The sequence below is a fragment of the Neomonachus schauinslandi genome, chromosome X (assembly GCF_002201575.2).
Source record: "Neomonachus schauinslandi chromosome X, ASM220157v2, whole genome shotgun sequence".
NCBI classification, from domain to species: domain Eukaryota; kingdom Metazoa; phylum Chordata; class Mammalia; order Carnivora; family Phocidae; genus Neomonachus; species Neomonachus schauinslandi.
Genome location: NC_058419.1, coordinates 18824516 through 18845847, shown reverse-complemented (window position 1 = coordinate 18845847; position 21332 = coordinate 18824516). Strand labels below are relative to the sequence as shown.

General features: G+C 40.3%; 1 protein-coding gene across 3 annotated transcripts in view; it reads left to right on the top strand.

The window, feature by feature from the left end:
• The first annotated feature begins 214 nt into the window (after nucleotides 1–214).
• Nucleotides 215–21332, top strand: part of STK26 (serine/threonine kinase 26) — a 53041-nt gene continuing 31923 nt past the window's right edge. Inside the window, exons 1-2 of one of the 3 annotated variants that reach the window (XM_021684224.2) lie at nucleotides 256–268; nucleotides 321–359. In XM_021684224.2, coding sequence (XP_021539899.1) covers nucleotides 354–359 — 6 coding nt within the window. In that variant the 5' untranslated portion in view covers nucleotides 256–268; nucleotides 321–353. Of the gene's footprint in view, nucleotides 360–21332 lie in introns of all 3 variants that reach the window. The other 2 variants (XM_021684217.2, XM_021684233.2) reach the window with 2 other exon arrangements.

Below are 21332 nucleotides of genomic sequence, written 5' to 3'. Positions count from 1 at the left end.
CTCGAGCCCAGGTCCCGGCCACCGCCACACGCTGCGCCCCGCGTTCGGGAGGAGGAGCGGCGGCGGAGGCGGCGGCGGAGGCGGCGGGCGGGCGCCAGAAAGGTAGACTGAGTCCCAGGCAGCTGCGCCGCCGACCGCCCACCCCCTCCCCCCAGCCCGGGGCGACGCACCACCAGCCCCGTCACCTCACTTCTGTGTGTCCTTCCAGGCCCCGGTCGAAAAGCCTGGGAGGGCCGCCGAGCTACCCCCGGAGGAGGAGCCAGTCCGAGCCCAAGGCGCCACCGCCGCAGGAGCAGTGCGGAGCAGCCGTCGCCTTCATGGCCCACTCACCGGTGGCGGTCCAAGTTCCCGGGATGCAGGTGAGGAAGCCCAGGCCGCCTCCGCCGACCACGTGACTGCCCCGGAGCCCGGTGCGCGGTCCCCGGCGACCAGAGGCGGCCCCGGGACTGCCCTGAAGGCAGGGCCGGGCGCAGGGGCCAGGTGACCCGGGAGTCGGGCTCGAAGCGTTACCCGGCGTTTAGGCTAGCTGGTGCACTGCGCGGGGAGGGTGGGGAGGGCGGGGAGGGACCGGGCGCGCGGCGAGGTGCGGGGGAGGGGGGCGAGGGAGCGTAAAAATAGGCCAGATCCAGACACCTGCGCCTGCGGAGCGTGGTCCCGCTGGGGACTGGAGGTGGGAGGTCTTAACTTGGGAGAGATGGAGGTGTCTCGGAATTTGTGGGGTAAAACGCAAGTCGTGCCCATCCCGCCCCCCCGCACACACACAAGTTGGGGCGGAGCAAGACAAGGGGGTGTCGGTGGCGGCGGCATTGAATTGGGCTCTTCCTGTGTGCGTAGATCGAAGAGCGAGGTGGCTTCTTTTCCCCTTTTGGTGTTGCTTCTTAAGGGCGAAGTTCTGTCTCGCTCCCCCCACCTGGCCCAGCCCATAGTGTGGCGTGAGAAATGCAGGGTCCTGTGTCAGAGTGGCCGAGGTGATGACTCCCCAGCCCCCTCCGCCTGCCTTTCCCACAAGACGACTGTTGCATGTGGTTAAAGGAAGCTTTTTGTCCTGGACAAGGGACTACTGCTTGGGACCCATCTTCTTACTCCAGATTTACCCAGGCCCCTCCCCCCGTTATATTTTCATTTTATTCAAGAAGAAATAAGCGATGTGTGCCTACACTTTTTAGGCGGTTAGGCTTTTAAATTGGTGCATTTCAAGCTATCTACTAAATGTTATCCAGGTCTACTAACTTTCAAGCATTCACTTTTTTTTCCTTTGCTAGTGAGTCTAAACAACCCATTTATGAACAAATCAGAGACTAGAAACACTAAAGCCTCAGTCCCTCATTATCTTCTAAAAATGTGAAAGCAGACTCTTTCAAGTTAAGAAAAAACGTTTAGAGTAGTAAATAGACAGCTTGTGTTTCTAGTAAAAATCAAAGCGCTGTGGATTGGGGCCTCAATTTACTAATTGATGCATGGAATTCATCCTTTTTGTTAGCGATGGGTCATATTTTATGCATGGTCACAAAAAAGTAACTTTAAAAATACTTTCCCACAAAAGGACTATTTGTGTTGAACATATATCAATCCTAGGACTCCCGTGTGTACTAAGCACCAGGCCTTTTAGCTGCCTATAGGGCACATCTGTGTTGAGTCCCAGGAAGTCGGTGTGTATTTAATAAAAAAAAAGAGAGGCAGAAAAAGGGAAATGAGAAATGTTAGGGCTTTTTAAAAGGTTAATCCATTCAGGCTTTACAGAATGCCTCAAACTTTTTTCTCAGACCACCCCCCCCTCCCTGGCTCATTCCCCCATCCACCCTGCCCCACACCCCATTCATTCAGTCTGCCTTTGATTGTAGCAAGAGATTAGTAGTTTGCAATACTAACTCCAATTTTGCTCCGTCTGATGTGCAAAGAAGTGCGAAAAACGACTCACCGTGCTCTCCTTTCCATTATGTGGAAAGTAGAACGGTACAGATGGAAAGTTTGTCTCTGAGGGTCTCCATGCTTCTGTCTCCATTGTGTGCGCGTGCGTCAGCAGAGAGAGAGAGTGTGAGAGAGTGTGTGCCTCGCGTTCATCAAGTTTGTGATTCTGGGGAACTCTGTGCTGAGGAGAAAATGGTTTCTGGTCCTTATTTGGTTTGTCTTTATTTGATTTATATGGTTTCTGGTCCTTATTTGATTTGTCTTTATTTGATTTATATGGCTTAGGACCTGCTTGCTGTTCAGTATTTCTTACTGCTCCCTGCTTTGTTTAATTATCGGAGTTCCCTATCTCTTGAATTTTAAAATCTTAATTAAGGTGGTTTAGAATGTGAAGCACATCTTTTAATTTACAAGTTCTGCCTTTCACTGTATGCCTTCCCAAAGTTGTGGTTACTTTGTCCCACGTAATTTGGGGAGGGCAATAAAGTCCATATTAGCAAAGAAGAGAGGGATATTTGTCACTTTCTCCATCTTAATGAAAGGTTAATTCTTAGCTGCTTGTTTCCACTTTATTTGTAGATGTGGTTCTTAAGCATTTGATGCAACACAAAAGTTTTCCACTGTTAAAATTGTACAGTACCCTAAAAATAAATTTGATGGCATGCAGTGTGACTCTTGAGCCTAGACTACTTTACTATTCTTTTGTTCAAAAATATTGCAGATGAGATGCAGAAATATATCACGAGCTTGTAAAATTCTCCTAGACTTTTATTCAAGAGTTAGGAGCAACTTTTAAACCCTTAGAGTAGTAAGAAAACTTGAGTTAGCCATGTGTTCTTGAAATTAATGTATAGTTTTCCACAAATAAGGGTGAAGTGGTCGACCAGCCTATAACTTTTTAACAGTTTATTTTAGAGAATTATGAAGATTGATGGAAAAAATGATTTTTCCAGAAATAAAAACAAAATTACTTTATCCACAGTGTTTTTTCCCCCTGAGGAGAGACGTGAAGTAGAAGCCGAGCTACCTGTTCTATCACTTAAGACTTCCAGCATTCCTGACTTTCGAACAAAGAAATTTCTGTTGCCACTAGTTTAAAATAGAAAAGAAACTTGGAGTGATGAAAGAAAACCCAGGATCTGGTCCAGTTCAAACTCTTCCTTATGAATTAGTTATTCAAACTCATATTGTTGATGTTTCTTAATATTGTGGGAATGAACATTTTTGCCCTATTACACCAAATGTTGAGGGTATGAATTTGTTTTGTACTTAATTTGTGCTTACTTTGTTAGTGTATATACCTAAAGGAATTTTCCATACCAGGAGCTAAACTCTTGAAAAATATATAAAGCACAACTTTAAAAAAATAATAAACCAATAAACCTGTTTCTTTCCACTCAAATATTTACTCTTTAATGATTTAAAACATATTTTTTCTTTGAAGTTTTCAGTTATAAGTTATACTTAAGTTTAAGATATTTTCCCTTAGAACCTGCATTAGTATTTATTAAGACAAATATTCTAAATTGGTTGTTAATTCTTTCATAAAATGTAAGTGGGAGAATAAAGTTAAATGTTGAATTCGAGTACTAAGTGGTATTACGTTATGCTTTATGTTAGGTCTCTTGTGAAAGTTTAAGTTTCTATTAAAGAATTTAAAAAGTAGTATTCATGTATCCTTAAGTATGATAAAGGTGGTACAGTTGGTTTTGTTTTTTTGTTTTTTGGGTTTTTTTGTTTGTTTGTTTTAAGTCATGTCCACACCCAGTGTGGAGTCAGTCCAATGCAGGGCTTGAACTCACGACCCTAAGATCAAGACCTGAGCTGAGATCAAGAGTCAGATGCTTAATCGACTGAACCACCCAGGTACCCCTAGGTGGTATAGTTTTTAAGTGGTTGTTATTTGAGATGTGAAATGGAAATGAAGTTTAAGAATTAATGAATACTTTATTATAAAGACTTTTATCTAAGAGGTGGAAAACAGTGCCTTGCATTGGTGAACCTCGTTATTGGATTCTGGGAAGGATACAGAATTATACTACATGATCTCTAGCACTTGAAGGTCTTAAAATGTTGGGGAGTTAAATCTAGTACATGAAATATAAAATAATGCAAAAGTATGTAGGGCTTATTCTAGAATAGAACTTTCTGACTGGAGGAGTTGAAGGCTTACAGAAGGTAAACTAACTGCTAAGAATTATTGGGGTCCATATGGGGGAGGGCATTTCCAGGCAGGGATGTACCCTGAGCAAAGGCATGTAGACGAGGACAGGCACACCCCCCACAAGTGTGCATGCACACAAAATTTCTGTGAGATAAAATCATTTGGATTATGATGAATTCCTCTAAAGTAATAAGAGGTAAGATTGGAAAACATGATTGGGTCTAGATCATGGTGGTTCTTTTTTTTTTTTTTCCCTAAGATTTTATTTATTTATTTGAGTGAGAGAATGAGAGACAGAGAGCACGAGAGGGAAGAGGGTCAGAGGGAGAAGCAGACCCCCCGCTGAGCAGGGAGCCCGATGTGGGACTCTATCCCGGGACTCCAGGATCATGACCTGAGCCGAAGGCAGTCACCTAACCAACTGAGCCACCCAGGCGCCCCTAGATCATGGTGGTTCTTGAATGCTGACGAAGGACTTTGGCCTTTGGACTAGCCATGAAACATTTCTGAGTAAAGGAGGCTCAATGAACAGTTATATACAGCAAGGGAAATCTCAAGATTGGATGAACTGACGACCTGGAGGATTGAGAAGCCTTGAGGCAGTTGAATCTACTGAGGCTATTTCAATGGGATAATCATATCTGTACAGAGGCAGTCGACCTTTCATTGACTGATTGCTTTCCATATGCCCAGTACTGTGAAGAAAAAAAATATGATTATTAGACTTAATAATTAGCTAATTACAGAAGGAGGAATCAAAGATTTTGTGGTCTTGAATATGGGAAACTGGGAGTTATGGTTCATATGAAAGAAATTGGAAAATCATGGGGAAGAGCCAGATCTGGTGGGAAGTTAATGATTTCTGTTCCAGAATTGTGAAATTTGAGGTAACAATGAGCTGATGAAGTGAAAATGTGGAACAGTAGTCTATTACCTTGATTGTGGTGATGGTTTCACAGGCATATATGTATGTCCAAACTCATCAAATTGTATGCATTAAATATGTACAATTTTTTTGTGTGTGTAACAATATGCCTCAATAAGGCTGTTTTTAAAAATGTCCAGGGGTGCCTGGGTGGCTTAGTTGGTTAAGCAGCCGACTCTTGATTTCAGCTCAGGTCATGATCTCAGGGTCCTGGGAATGAACCCCGCATCTGTCTCTACGCCCAGCGGAGAGTCTGCTTGAGATGTTCTCTCTCCCTCTCCCTCTGCCCCTCCTCCCCTCAAAATAAATAAATAAATCTTTTAATGTCCAAAAAATATTTGAAGACATAGATCTGGAGCTTTAGTCATTCATCAGGCATATACTGAGCATTTACTATATGCCAGTCTCTTTACTTGAAACTGAAGAGGAGCCACCGAGAAGGGAGAAGTTGCTAATACCAGAGAGAGTATGTGGAGGTGTGGGCCCTCACGAGACAGGAAGCCTAAGTGGAGGACTAGCTTGTAAGAAAAGGAAGGGCGACTTCAAGATGCATGGGAAGATGAGAAAATGTGTCAGCACCAAGAAGGGGTTAACTGGGGGCAATCCTTTAACTAACTCTGATCATGAAAACAATTGGAGAGGGAATTCAGTTTGGTGCCACAATCTAGTATGTGGAGTTCTACCTCCCTCACACCTTCTGAAGCTTTGCAATTTGAGGTGGAAAGAGGTTTGAAAGCATTGTCTTGCATTGATAAAGCCGAACCATTGTCCTCATTGGTGAGTGGTTGATACAGGGATGTTGAATATGCTAATGATAATGGCAGAAGACCAACTGGAACAGAATAATCAGAAACAACTGTTAGCTGGGAGAGTTGGAGGTAGTTGAAAGGTATGGGGTTAGAGGACTAGGGGCTATAGGGAAAGTAAACAGGAATGGGGCATGGTAGGACGTGTGCCTTGAACACTAATGAGGGTCTGGAAATGGCACTTGAGGACAAAGGTCCATCATGTATCTCCCTTGCTTGAGTCGTAGACAATAAGAGAACATAATTTAGCTGGTACTTAGGAACCGATGAACATCATGATACTGTGGTTTTTTATTCTGCCTTTCATTTATTCAGTGACCTTGAGCAAATCATCTCCAAAATGGGGAATAATAAAAGCTGCATTTCCTTTGCTTCAGTGAGATGTTATTAGGATGAATTAACCATCATCTGTGGAGTATATTTTGAGCCCCTTTATAAAAGGTGTTATGATGTATATGGGCAGTTCATCCTGCAAAACAATGCTAGGCTAATCACATGAAAACACTCTCATTATCTCATCTCTCTGCTACTTGATAACCCACATTTTTCTATTGAAATCCTGTCTTCCTCTCCTGTTCTCCACACTACCAGTACCATACCCAAAGTCCTCTGCTCAGCTTTCCAGACTTTTCTGTTATCTGGCTCTGGTCTACAGATGCAAACTTTACATTATCACTATTTCCCAGCAAGAAATCCCTTCTGTTCTACCATGCCAGTTACAATTTAGCAATCACTGGCTGACCAGATCCTACCTGATTTTCAAGGTCTGCAAACTTACTGTCTCCATGAACTTTCCCTGAGTGGTCCAGGCTACAGAAATCTCTCGTATTTCCAAGCACCTATTATATCTCTTGTCAGTAGTAGACTGACAGTCCTTGATTCATACGTTGCCTTAGATTTTCTCTAACATACTTGTCTTCCAAATGAGGTTGTAAATTTCTTGAAGGCGGGGGACCATGTACTTTACTTTTCTTTATACCACTAGGCATGAATTATATGTAAAAGTGTTGGCTAATGAGTCCCATATAGACTAGACTTTTCTAACTTTTTTTTTTCCATTCTGTTTCTCTAAATATATTGTGTAATGCTTGAATTCTTACAGATCATGGAGGCTGATTTACGTATGCACAATGTAGACTTTTTATACTTACTAAAAAGATTTTAATACATTATATGTAACACGTCTAACAATCTATACTTGTAACTAATCAGCTGTCCACACAAGGAAGCTCTCATTCTCTTTACCTTCCAGGGGCCTTTGAGAGAAAAAAGAGACTCATTGCTTTCCTTGTAACTAGGGCTGATTGCAGACAAATTTGTGTCTTTGTGAGAAATAACCTCTTGTCCCTTCCCTCTGTTCCCATCCCCACCCCCCCCAAAGCCAATACAAATAAATAAAAGAAACTGTTTTACTTCTCTGTCCCAACTGTCACATTAGAAAGAATCTGATAAATTTCATTCATATTAAGATGTTTTTGATTAATGGCTCAGTGAGTGACCTCTCCCACGGATGTTCACATTTTACAGGGAATAATGTCTGAAAAATAAAAAAAGGAAATCCAGTAGTGGAACTTTAGATGGCTTGGTGATTGTTTTTGACTGAACTGTGTCTTCTGAATGAGTGGTGGTTTTACTCATTTTATTTGTTGCTAGAAAATGGAATTAGGAGAACAGAGTTAACAGCAGCAAATTCCTTTTCATTTCTTGTCATTGAGACCCAAACAATTTTCACCACAGGGACATGTAAAGAAATGTCTCTGGAAGAATGCCATGAGGTAACTCGCTTTTCAGAGAACAAAAATCAATAAAATAGGCACAATTAAATTTGGACTCCATCTTACATACGTTTCTCATTTTGTCATCTGCAGTTTTAGACTACAATGTTACATGGTCAGGAGGGATCACATCTTTGAATTAATGCTTGTGAAATCAAATATTTTTTTAAAAAATATTGACTAATTCAGGGCACCTGGGTGGCTCAGTCAGTTAAGCGTCTGCCTTCGGCTCAGGTCATGATCTTGGGGTCCTGGGATAGAGCCCCGTGTCGGGCTCCCTGCTCAACGGGGTGTCTGCTGCTCCCTTTCCCTCTGCTTCTCCCCCTCCCCCCCCCAGCTTGTGCTCTCTCTGTCTCTCTCTCAAATAAATAAAATCTTTTTTAAAAGATTTAAAATATATATATATATATATTGACTAATTCCTCTCAACCGTCCTATGAACTAGGAGGAGCTATGCAACTGGAAAATGCCTTTACATTTGGATTTTAAAACAAAACACATTGCTAGCCAACTCTACCCACCATCCTCTTTGATGTCACTCCCCCAAATCCCATGTAATTCAGGCGGTTTAGTTGACATGCCCATTCAGAGAAGCCAGGAAACCTAGTGCAGCCTGATCTCATCCTTCTCCTCTATTCCTGCCTGTCTCTCCCCACCACCTGTCACCAGCATTTACCTAACTGGGGATGGAGCTACACACCCCCTCAGCCTGTTCTGGACTTGTTCCAGCATTTCCCTGACTGCACCCTGCTGGCCTTTCTTTTCCTTCATTTATCATACCATCATGGATTAGAATGATCCGTGTCCTAAAATATCAGATTAGTCATTGGTATGGCATAGCTCCGGCTCTTCTAGCAGAATTAGAACAGAATTGTGGTTCATACTTCCTGAGAACTAGCGTAAGCAAAACTGTAGACAGCTTTAGGTGAAAGAGTTGAAAATATTCTTTTTTTTAAGATTGTATTTATTCATTTGGGAGAGACAGGGAGACAGAGCACAAGCAGGGGGAGAAGGTGAAGCAGACTCCCCGCTGAGGTGGGAGCCCAATGCGGGACTCGATCCCTGGACCTAGAGATCATGACCTGAGCCGAAGGCAGATGCTCAACCATCTGAGCCACCCAGGCGCCCGAAAATATTCTTTTTTTAAGTGGCTACTTTCCTCCTCTTTGGTCAAGTCACTTCAAAAATGTGCTGCTAAGGAAATGGAAGACATTATGTTTTTGTCTTTTACTCACAAAAAATGTTTACCGAAAAACTTTTCAATCCTTCTTTGAGATCCTGGTAACAGATTATGTGTTCTTTGTGGTGTTTTTCTGCCCTCTCCTCCTTTCATCTGTTTAAAAAATAAGTAGGGAAAAGAAATCTGTAAAACCCTATCAATTTAAAGTGCAGAGGACAGAGAAAAGTAGTGTTCAAATCAACCACCATTGGATTTTCAGTTTGTTCATTACAGAACAATAGAGTGTCTAGCTGAAGAGTAACAGTTGCTTTGAATTATAGAAACAGCTTACCAGTATCTGCTTAACGAAGTTTTACTGGATTTGAAATCCATACCACACTAGATATGTTAGGGAATTTCTAAGCATACTAGTGAATTACTCTACCAGGTTTCAGTAGTGCCTGGTAACACAATCCTAGGAGTGAATTTTTGGCAGGTGGAAGAAATACTTCAAGGACATCTAGACGCATCCAGATTTTTCTTTGAAAATGCATTTTTGAATTGCTCTGTTAGTGCCTTTTTATCCCCCTCCCCCCAGCTTTCCATTAAACCTTTGGCTTTGCAACGTATCACTTTACAGTATGTTATATTAAGCTAGGACTTCACTGCTTGATGCAGTATGGTATAAATAACACAGCAGTGGGTGACGGGGAAGGGATGGATGACATAGATCATCAGGTGGAGCATAAGTTGTTTTTATAAATGCAAGAAAATTTGGGGGAGCCGAGCCAATAGAAACCATAAAGTCATTATTTCTTCCCAAAGCCTCTGCCTGCTCGGTATCGCTGCCCACTAGACCTGGGAAAGTTTCTAGACTCCCTGGTCTCAATTTCCTGCTGCCTGCCTTCACTCTGAGCAGAAACACAAAAGAAACCAATCAGCAAAGCATGCACACATGCTACTAAGTATGGTGACAGAAAATAGAACTTTGACCTCTTGTGGTTAAGGAGACTACAGTCAGTGTGTCTGGCAGCCTCAGGGAAAGAAGCATTTTTCAAATGTATGCTTTTAAAGTGCTACTGACCCCATGGGAAGAACAGTTAGCAAGCTCATTAATTAGGGTCCTGTTTGCTTCTGTAGTTTTAGTTCAAATCCTTTGTTCGAACTTAACTCTGAGCTTTCCTCTGTGCTAGTCAGTAAATGGTAACGACTTTCCCAAGTTGGACACTGGGGGCGATCCAGGTTTACTGTTTTTCCGCCCTTAGTTGTCATGAAACAACTGGGTGTGATTTAAATTTGAAAATTATCAGCAACCAAGTTTGGAAGGCCTACTTTGTGTAGGACATGGTACTTGAAGCCTATCTTTGAGGTACAAAAAGTATAAAAAAGAGTCCCTGGCCTCAAGAAGTTTTTGCTGTACCTGGAAGGACTAGACGCCTACACATTTAGAAATCTAACACAATGCAGAGCAGTGACGATGAATCACAAAGGAGAGAGACACTGACATAGGAAGGGAAGAGTCATTTATAGGATACCATTCAAGGAGAGCGGGAGACATGCAAGGGAAAAGGTACAAAGGGATATGCACCAGGTTCCCTCTATCACAGAGATTTGAGGTAGGTGCTCACTGGCTTGAACTCTGAGGCCCAAATAGTGAAAGGCCTTGAATGCCAGACCGAGACATACATACATACATACATACATACATACATACATACATTTATTTATTTATATATATATATCCGTCTACAATGGGGACTTTTTCAGCAAGAAAGTGAACTGATGAAAGCAGTGGTTATTTCGTTTGTTCTCTTTGTTTTGGGAAAGTTGCATTAAGCTTCCAGCCCAACAGCATGGGTTAGAGAAGGGGAAGGCTGGATATAATAAGCAGATGTTGAAATAGCCCAGGCTTTCGTTAGCAAGGGTTTGATTTCGGGCAGTGATGATCCAACTTGAGCATGCATCAGAACCACCTGGAGGGTTTGCTAGACTGCCAGGCCCCATCACCAGAATTTCTGATTCTTTAGGTCTGCACTGGGGCCTGTGTATTTGCATTTCTAATGCATTCCTAGCTGCTCTGTTGATCTGGCGACCACTCTGAGCACCACTCAAGGAAGACGACTAACAGACCTTGGTGAGTAATTTGGTATGGAAAGGAGAGAAACACTATGGGAGGAGCTGAATGCAACTTTGTGTTGGAAGTTCTACAACTTCCAAAATCACACCGTCGCCCGTCACTTCTGTTTTCCTTGATCCAGATAGGTTTGACCTCTCAGTAAATGCTCTTATCTTCAAATGCAAATACATTTATCAAGAACATGAAACCTATTTATGCCTATAGTTGTGAAAATAAAACTTGGCTGAAGTGAAATAAAATGCCAGTATCCTAAATGCCAGCAAATGGCAATATTTCCCCCCAAAGATTGATAATCTTAAGAATTTTGATGAGTTATATCAGTTTTGATTGTTCAAAATCCCTTTTTTTTTTTCATCCTGCTATTACCCCCTCCCCCCAAAAAACCTGCTGGACTTAATAACTCTGGGCTGCTATTATGTCCAAAAATGCCCATTCCTGGTCATGACAGTCCAAAGCCAACTTGTGTTTACATATGTAAATTCCTGGAGGAGAGAGGAAGTTACTTCTGAATCCTTAAGGAAATATAAATTCCTAAATGGCCTTTCTCGGTCCAGCTATTGCTCTCTAAAATGTTCTCGCTACCTGTCAGATTAATATATTCCCATTTGCCAACAGGTACCATGTAGAAAAGCGCAGAGCTTAGTTCAAACAAGGGATTAGGAATGAAAATAAGAGAAGCAAATAGGGCCCTACTTAATGAGTTTGCCAACACCAAACAATGTGAGCAAACTTGATTGCTCACCTCATGCTCCGGCCTTGGATCTTAAATCACTTTTCAATTTCTAAAATGAACACAAGACCAACAGAAACAAAATTATCCTTCAGAATCAAAGATTTGCCCCCAGTGAGCATGTTCAAAAGCATGTACAGAAGTGTACCTCTGAACACATTTAAAGCAATGATTGTCATGAGGATAAATTCCTTGGATCCCTAGGTAACTTGCTCCCCCTTGAGGGAATTCAATTTCTTCGGGTGTAAAAAGTCTGATATTTTTACCTTATACTTCTTACCTCTTATGTGGTAACTGTCTCTTTTCCAGGATACTCAGTTACCCTTGTGACCCATTTTTTCATTATTCTGGGCAGTAGATTAGCTTTTTGTTGAAAAAAATTGGTAGGGGGGGTATATATATATATATATATATATATATATGTGTGTGTGTGTGTGTGTGTGTTCACAGTGTATATTGTGCACAAAGTATATTTTGTGTTTGAAAACACTTTTACTCTATTCAAGAAGATAAGGCTCAACGTTTGCCATGGAATTTTTAATCAGCGGTATCAGTTTTAGACATAATTGTTTTTAGAAAGTATAAAAGTGGGGCACCTGGGTGGCTCAGTCCGTTAAGCATCTGACTTCAGCTCAGGTCATGATCTCGGGGTCCTGGGATCGAGCTCTGTGTTGGACTCCCTGCTCAGCAGGGGATCTGCTTCTCCCTCTCCCTCTCCCTCTCCCTCTGCCCCTCCCCCTGCTCATGCTCTCTCTTTCATATAAATAAATAAAATCCTTTTTAAAAAATAATTCAGTAAAATACATGTAAAAACTATGCTCGGTAAACATGATATCCATGGGTTTTGCTAAGTATTTTTATTAGATAGAAAATATATAGAATTCTTTACCATCTTTACAAATATTTACTCTAAGGTAAATACATATGTATATATGTGCCTGTGTCTAAATACAAAACAGGCTTATCAGGATGTAACACATGTTATATTTTTATCATGGCTAGTTCTTCTTTCTGCCTTTACTACTTAAACTATTATTATTCCTGAAGAAATTGGGCTCACAGCAGTCTATTCCATATAGGATACAGATCATGGGAAATGACTTTTAATGAAATCCAATACCAGTGTTAAGCTTTTTTAGTGAATTAGAATTGAATTGAACATTACAGAAGATTATATATATCAGGATTCTTAATTCTCTGCTTAATTTCTCCCATAGAACAGTTTTACAGAGCATCATCGCATCAAAGGAATTGCTTTGGATAAATATAAATTGGTTTACCTGTGAGTAAAATCAGAGGCATGTGGGTAGTATACAAATGACTTCTGGTTAACAGAAACTTGCGATCATTATGTGCAAGCTCTTATTTTGAAGCTAAAATTGCTATAGGTACTTTGCACTATGATTCTGAGGGGATAGGGAATGGAGGAGACGGGGCATCGGATCCTGTTTCAGTGACAAACAAAATCTTGTACCCAGAGAGCTGCTTTTTTTTTTTTTTTTAGCTATTTATCTCTTCATGAAAAATGTGACTGTCACTGAAAGATCTTTTTTCCTCTGTCACAGGCTTTCCAAAGGGCACATAAAATGAAAACGTGGGATTTGACTAGTTAAATAATGAATCAATTTGGAGGTTTTAGCAGAGGTGACACCTCCATGGTCGTCTTTTTGGACCGTGATTTCTGGTAATAGCAAGTGAAAAAAAAAAAAAACTATTACCGCTGTTGCTATGGATCTTCTGTCTGCTGAGGTTCGGGCATCCTTTTGGAGGCTGCAGTGTAAACCCTGCTTAGGGAAGGTAGAATTTCATAATACCAGAGGATTCCTGCTGCCTCATGAGCAAACAGAAAATGTAGGTGAGGGAAAAGGTGTTGGACCTCTGGAAGAAGAGAAAGACAGTATTTCCAAAGAAGGGAAAAAAAGTAGCCTCTTGCTTTAAAGATTGAGAATTCTCTATTTTTGAGAATGGGAAATGTCTCTACTTTCTGCAGAGAGGAGAAAAAGCTAACAGAAAAGGAAATTGGGGAGGTAATAGTCATTCATTTCTTTCTTGTTGCTTATGAATTCTGTGATAAAAGTTGCATTTACATAATTGATTTGCTATGGCAAGGGACCGTATGTAAAGAGTCTTTTGGGTTGGGAGAAAGCTTGTGAAAGATCTGGGGGAAGAGCTGACATCATTGGGATGGGGATTTCAGCTGCTTTTCTGTTTAAGATGTGCAGTTTTGGTGGCGTGTGTACTGGGTCAATAAATTGTTTCTAGACACTTGGAGTCATTTTGCATGACTTTTTTTTTTTTCCTTCTGTAGGTGAAATGAATACCTTTCATTAACAAGGAAAAGCGCTAGGGCATCACTGGATTATATTTGGCTAATTTGGACTGTTATTTGCGAGGCTAAGGAGAAGGAATCTTTCTTTCAAATGACTGGGTTTAATATTATTGTTACTTTTCCAGTAGGTACTGGCCTTAAAAGTCTCCTTCAGGGAATGATTAAAACAGTTCTTTGGAGCATTGCAAGGCTGAGTAGCATCTCAGATTTACTTTAAAATAAGTTTGCTTAATGACTTTTTAGCACCACTTGATTCTGTCTTGGCTGAGAGAAGAGTCCTAAGTGGTAGGTAGTCCAATTGCTTTTTTCTAAGAACACTTACGGGTACTAAATACTGTTGGCTTTTAACTTTTCAGGAGTTTAAGAGGTATAAATGTCTTCATACCTGAAAACCCAACGAAGATTGTTTTCTGCTCAGGGATTACAGCCCCCACCCTAGGTTCCCTTGTTCACCCACATGCCAGGGTTCTTTGGGAGAGTCCATCTGTATAACTAGAAGCATTTTCATTTCCCGTGTGTCTATTTTTTGAGCACAGTGTGTCATGCAGTGATAGTGTAAGTATGATCCTGATTGAAAGCTGAAGCACAGTTTTAGACGATTTTTTTAAAAACTCCTCTAACCGGAAAGATGATCTGTATATTGTGAAGGAATAGTTTTATTTAATATGGACAAGTGGTTCCAGAGCTTGAGAATTTAATTAATTTTTTTTCTGGTAGGACACTAAGTCATTTCCTCCTAGCTACTAGAATGAAGAATGTAGTGTATTCTATTCCTCTATACTATAAAATCATGCCTGCATGCCTCTCCTCAAATGTAAAATGAGGAGATTGTAGAGGGTAACCCGTAAGCTCTGAAACTGTGAATGCGGGGGATTCTGCTCAGGAGTCTGGACTAGGTTATTGTTTACAAAAGATGAAGCACGTATGACTATGTATATGTGGAAGGGATCAAGAACCTGTTCCAAACAAATTTTGAATTAGATGTAATTAATATTCTACTGAGGTGATTAACGTATAATTACTTCTCTACTATGTGTAATTATAGTGAGGCTATAATGTTCAGCCTATGCTTTGGACAAAAGTTTCTGGAAATTTTAGATTTTAACTTCTCCGTAGTAAATATTTTTGAATGCCTGTTTTTTTTTTTTTTTTTTAAGTAATAATGATCACCTTCTTCCAGTAGTGTTTTTGGACCCTTGTTAATCTATTGCAGCCTTTCTCAACCACTGTTGTCATCTGAACCACAAAACAGAGAAAAGGATTTGAGTTTTCTCAAGCTAAGGCCATTCTAGATATATAAGAGCAGAGTTTGTTACATATAATGGATTCCTTACAGCAACTGTCAGCAAACTATAGCTAAGGGCTAAGCCCTGCCTGCAGCCTATTTGTGTGTAGCCTGCAAGCTAAAAAAATATTTTCTGTGTTTTTAGAGTCACTGAACAAGAAGAGGAATATGTGACAGGGGCCACAAAATGTACCTGGCCCACAAAGCTTAAGGCCTTTACTATGTGGCCGTTTACAGAATAGTTTGCGGACCGCTGTATTAGGGTATGGGACCACACTGAGAATTGCTGATCTAAATAAAGGAAACGTTTTATAGTATTTGCTCTGAGGTTAGGGATACAGTAAGATAATAGGACAGTTGCTCTTCATGAGAGTAACTGACATATATTGGTCCCATTACTGTGATGCTAAGTAGGTAGACATTTTTGTCTGTTTCCTAGACAGAAAGTTTAGTGGTTGAATTATATGGAAAGTTGTATTGGTAATGATAATATGATAAATTATGTGTATACAGATAGATTTTAATATTTTTCTTAGTTTCTAAAGCAAGAAGATAAAAGTGGGAGAATTTTATATAGGAACACAGTGGAAGGCACTGATTGCTTTTATCACTATTTTAAATTAAAGGGTGATATCTATTAGAGAAGGAAGGTGAATAGAGTGCTAAGTGTCAGACATAATCACATTTGTTTCCTCCTTGTACTGAATGAGTACCTTCACCCTACAATTAACGTCTCAGGTTTGTCAGCAGTAAGGAGAATAGTACTTAATCAAAAATGCATTAAAATTATTAGATCATAGCATATGAAATAATCAGGCTCTACCAAATGCCGCTTAACTACTTGATTGAGTGGGGGAGGTGCTATCAGCCATAAAACATATATTGGTAAATCACAAAATTATCAAGGGAGAAAAAGACTAGCAGGCATTATTTGTAATTTGCCGCTGATTTCTTTTATCTCCATATTCAGTTAATCATGAAGATCTATGAGGGTTCCCACCCCCCCACCCCCGCCTGAAAGTGTCAGACATCACCTCTTCTTTTATCATGGCATTCTAGCCTTTGTCACTAAGTAGGCGTGGGGCTAGGTGCAGACATGAGGGAGCTACCTGAAACACAGACTTGATTTTTCCACTCGTCTGCTGAAAGCTTTCAGTGGCTCCCTCCTGGCCTGTCCAGAAATTCCTAGGAAAGATGAGTCAAGCCAGCCTGCTGGGATGGTCAGGAAAGGCATCACTGGGTAGCTGAGCTGGCTTTAAGACTGGATGAGAAGAAGAGAAAGAAAGGGAAAGAAATTCACCAAGGCAAGAAAGGACAAAGGGATTTCAAAGTTGTGTTTTTCACAATGTTCTATGGGTCCTTTCCGGGTGGGCAGTGAGGATTTGTTTGGTGAGTGGTACTTTCTCTCTGGTTAGGGCTGTAAAATGATAGGGTACAAGTCAGCTCAAGTTGTAGATCACAGATCTTTTTGGGTAGCACACTGTTCAAAGCATTTTAATTACTTTGAATTGCTCATCAACCTTATTTTGGCTATGGCAGTTCAAGAACTAATTAAGGAACTTTGTTATTTGTCTCCATCCTGAGGTTATGTTTGTTATTGCTCCTCCCCACCCCACCCCCAGCTAGAAATCACTCATTATAAAATCAAAAGCCCAAATATTTTATAAGGGTTCCTCCCAGTTCTAAAATAAAATGACCCTTTAACATTCCCAAAGAGACCATATAGCATATTTTTTTGGAGGAAAAAAATTAAGATTTTCTGTACATGTATTAAAATTTGTTACTGGATATTGATGATCCTTGTTGGAGAATCGCAGTTTTGTTGATTGATAAATCAACAAAGACTATAAATTTTAACTAATAAAATATCCTAGCCCCAGCTGTATCGAGAACACGTAAACAGCCTTATGTTTATAATGGTATTTGTTAAAAATTAAAAGATTCATCACATATTAGTAGCTATCTCATAATGTCAGTAGCATTTCCCCTCCTTTATTTGAATATTGAATTTGTCCAACGTTGTGCTTTGGTAACATGAACAGATTTCAGCAATGTCAGCACACATCAATGGGGGTTCAAACTGGTGAATCTGTACCTTTAGGGATAAGGATTAGTATATTCACACTTGCTATTGACAGTGGAGTGTAGGGTAGGACGCGGATGGGTTGAGAAATTTCAGTTTGGGAAAAGTTGGTAAACTTCAAGAGGAGATTAATTCACAACAAAAAGCAGAAGAGGTCTCCAAGCTGGAATTCTTTGGGGAAATTAAAATACGGGGATAATCAGGGCTTTTTTTTTGCACATGAAGTGGTACTCCCTATGCAAGGGAAAAGGAATAACAGTAAGAACATCATCAGTGAGGATGTTGAAATTCAGCCCGTTTTGTTAGTGTAACAAATTTGTTCCTGTAAGCTAATTTCTCATATATGTTGGGTGCACCATGGTGCTGAGCACAGAGCTAACTTTTATGTTCATTTGTAGTAGTTCTTCTTTCCTTAGGTTTTCAGGTACAACTATGACCCACACAGACACCCCATTTTACTTGATTCCTGAATGTATTCTTGTTTATGAATGCACTGCTTCAAATCTTTTAAAGAAGTAGATAAGATGTAAAAATAACAACCAACATTATTCTTTTAGCCGTACACACACACATAAATAGATACTCTGATGATATTTTTCACTTTGGGGAACTACAGAGTGGATTGTTGAAAATATTAAAGACTATTCTTTTGAGTATTTGAGAATCTCCTCTAGGCTTTTATTTGCCAAGATTAAAATTCTTCGCTGTTGACACCATCATGCCATCAGTATCGTTTTCTTGGGATCATAGAATGTTAAAGCCAGAAGGACCTAAGAAGTAATTTTCCTTAGTCCTAAGATTCCACTGGGTAACTCCTTGCAAATACAATTTGATTAAATCCGCTCAAAGTATAGATTTGATTAAAGAGAAATGTTGGGGGGAAATTATACTGCAGCCACTTTCTCATTAAGAATGAAAAGGTAAGTCTATGTAAAATTCCACTTTTTCAATCAGTGTTAATTTTCTAGAAGAACTCATGGTGTTAATAATTTACTGCTGTGCTTACAAGCTTCAAACCTATTGATTTTAATTGGAGTTCCCCATCTAGAAGGAAGATAGGCAGCGAGCAAATCAATTTTGTTTTAATCTGATGCATTTTAATAAGTGTGCTAATGATTCACGGTAACATTATCTGCAATAGCTCGATATTTGCTATAAGGTGTCTCTGCCTTAGATTCTATCCAAAGATGTTTATTTCTGAAAGTAGTTGAATGGCATCCTTTTATTTTACCTCCAGGATGGATAGCATAAAATGAGGCTCTCAATGTCTATCATGTTAAAGTGCCCTGTGTGTGGGTTTGATTAAATAATGGCCTGAATAAATTAGGATACCTGTTTTATCATTTCTATATTAGCAGGATCTTTGTCTTCCTTTCACTGTATGGCTTCATCCCCCTTTCCAAATGAATATTTTATAGTAAGAGCTTGTTATCAATCCCAGGCCATATTTATATAACATCATGTGTAGTCAGTAATAATCCTTTTATTTTAACATTAATGCTTATGGTTAAACCTGATCCCTGATTGAATTGTGTATTTCTATATGTGTTTAGCCTAAGTAAATTAAAAGAAATGTACAGCAGAATGATATACCGACTGCCACTCTTCGAGACCTTTAGTCTTTGCATTAGAGTATGAAATTGTCCTAGACTCTCCAGGACACACGGTCATATGGTTCTGGTTAATAGTGATTGCGGATGTGCTTCCAGAATCATATTTGCATAGATTAGTGATCTGCATCCTTGTGGGTATAGCTACTACCAACTGTCCTTTGGGTATAGCTCCATATTACATTAAGAACTGCTATTTTGCAACCTAAAGAGCTCTCCAAGTAGAAAGAAAAACCTCTCAAAGTTGTCACTTTGGAAAATTTCTATTATGTTAATCACATGCGAGAATAGGGGTTGACTTAGAATTTCATACCTATTTTAACATTCTTCAGTTTATTGAATGTAATCTCCCTTGCACCAAAAGTCAGAAATCAAACTACAAATGAAAGGATAACCTCATGCCGAAGATTGCAGGTAAGTTGTAAACACCCTGCAAACATCCAAGGACTACATCCAGTATACAAAGCATTGCACTGGTGCTTACTGAGACGGAGCTCCCTCCTTAATGTGTTTATTCATTTGAGAAAAGAACGATCATGACAATGAAAGAGAACGCAAAGATAGTAAAATGTGTACTGTGTCGGAGGCTCCAGCAAAGAGCTATGGGAGGGCAGGGAATGAAGCAATTGAGTGTTAGGTGATCAGGTTACCCTGGGGAGTTGGGAAGGTGTTTTGCTTGTTTGTTTCTTTGTTTTTAAGAGATGTGGTATTTCCAGAGATGGGGGAGAGTGAGGGTATTGTTGACAGAAAAAATGGCATGACTCAAAGGCTCAAAAATAAGAAAGTAAAATTGTTCCCCAGTGGAGCATTGCCTTCAAGTTTGTATGTCCAAGCTACTACTCACTGAAGTGTTGTGTTTGGTACATGATAAGGTATTCCTGAAGTTTTCCCTTTGGGCACTTAGTTTTGTTGGGTGTTCTAGTTCTGTATATGGGCAAGGATAATTACGTTACTTTCTGAATATTACTTTAGGAATGAATTTACAATGAAAGCAGAGAAAGACCAATAGAACCTTAGGTCCTGTGTGAGCTGAACGTCTGGCTCCCCTTGGCTTCCTTGGAGCAGTCACTCATCTACACTGGGCCATGGTCTGGACAGTATCTTACCCTGTTGCTCTTTATCCGTCCTTGGCTTCTCAGCCTGCTTCATTATAGTATCAGAGAGTTGGGACTTGAATGCAGTCTGCTAGAGATTCTGAATTGCTTGCTGCGACAATGGGGTGGTGTAAACTTCCCATTTGAGCTAGTTCATCCCCTACCTTAATGATTGCTTCAAAACTAGAGTTGGCAACAAGGAGGGGGAACGAAGCGACTTGGCTTTAATCCCCCACAAATTTGCAGTGTCAAAACAGGAAGAGATTTAGAGATCATGGAGCCCACCTCTTTCCCTCATTTTACAGATGGTGAAGCCGACATCTTATCGCTGACTGCTTGTCATTTCCGGGATAAGCAAAATGAAGGCCATTTTGCCGGACCTCTCTGCTTTCTTTACCTCTGTAATGGCTGTAAGGTCAGAGAGAAAGGAGCTAAATGATGCAATGGCATTTGCATCCAGCATTTATTGTGATGATAGCCTTAGACTTTTTGGTTTATTTATTTATTTTTTTTTTTTAAGATTTTATTTATTTATTTGAGACAGAGAGAATGAGAGAGGGAGAGCACATGAGAGGCTGGAGGGTCAGAGGGAGAAGCAGACTCCCTGCCGAGCAGGGAGCCCGATGCGGGACTCGATCCAGGGACTCCAGGATCATGACCTGAGCCGAAGGCAGTCGCTTAACCAACTGAGCCACCCAGGCGCCCCGACTTTTTGGTTTATTGAGAGAAGAATGTGATTGTTTGCAGGATGTCTCCTTTCCCTTACCCATGGCTATAATTAAAGGTTTAAGGGAACTTCAAATCCCAGAAAGTTAGTCAAAAAGACAAAATTAGTTATTTCCTTCCATTTAAAAGGCCTTCGACCCGAAGATGATTTACCTGGCTGGACAAAATAATCTGATATTTCTACTTTCAATTAAAATGGCAGGAATTTCAAGATCTATCTAGGAAATAGAGCTAATAAAAGCGCCGCCAGCTAGGAATCTGTTTCTTAAGGATTTCTAAGAGAGGGGAGGTTATGGTGAAATTTCTTCTTGTGCTTTCTGCATTTAATTTTTCTTTCGAAAAATGTGGTACGTGGAAAAGTGACAATAGAATCAAAGATATGTTTCATTCTTCTTTACCCGGCTGTAAATTGAACCGTCTTACCAACATGTTTAAAGAACTGCATTCTTCACATCCCAGAATGTGTCCTGCTTACTCCATTGTTCTTTCCCTCTGCTCTGAGCTTAAGTACAGAGAAGAAAGCACGTTAGGAGGCCAGAGGAAGCTCTTTCCTTATCCTCTCTTGAGTAGGAGGAATTCAGATGAAGGAATATTTTCAATT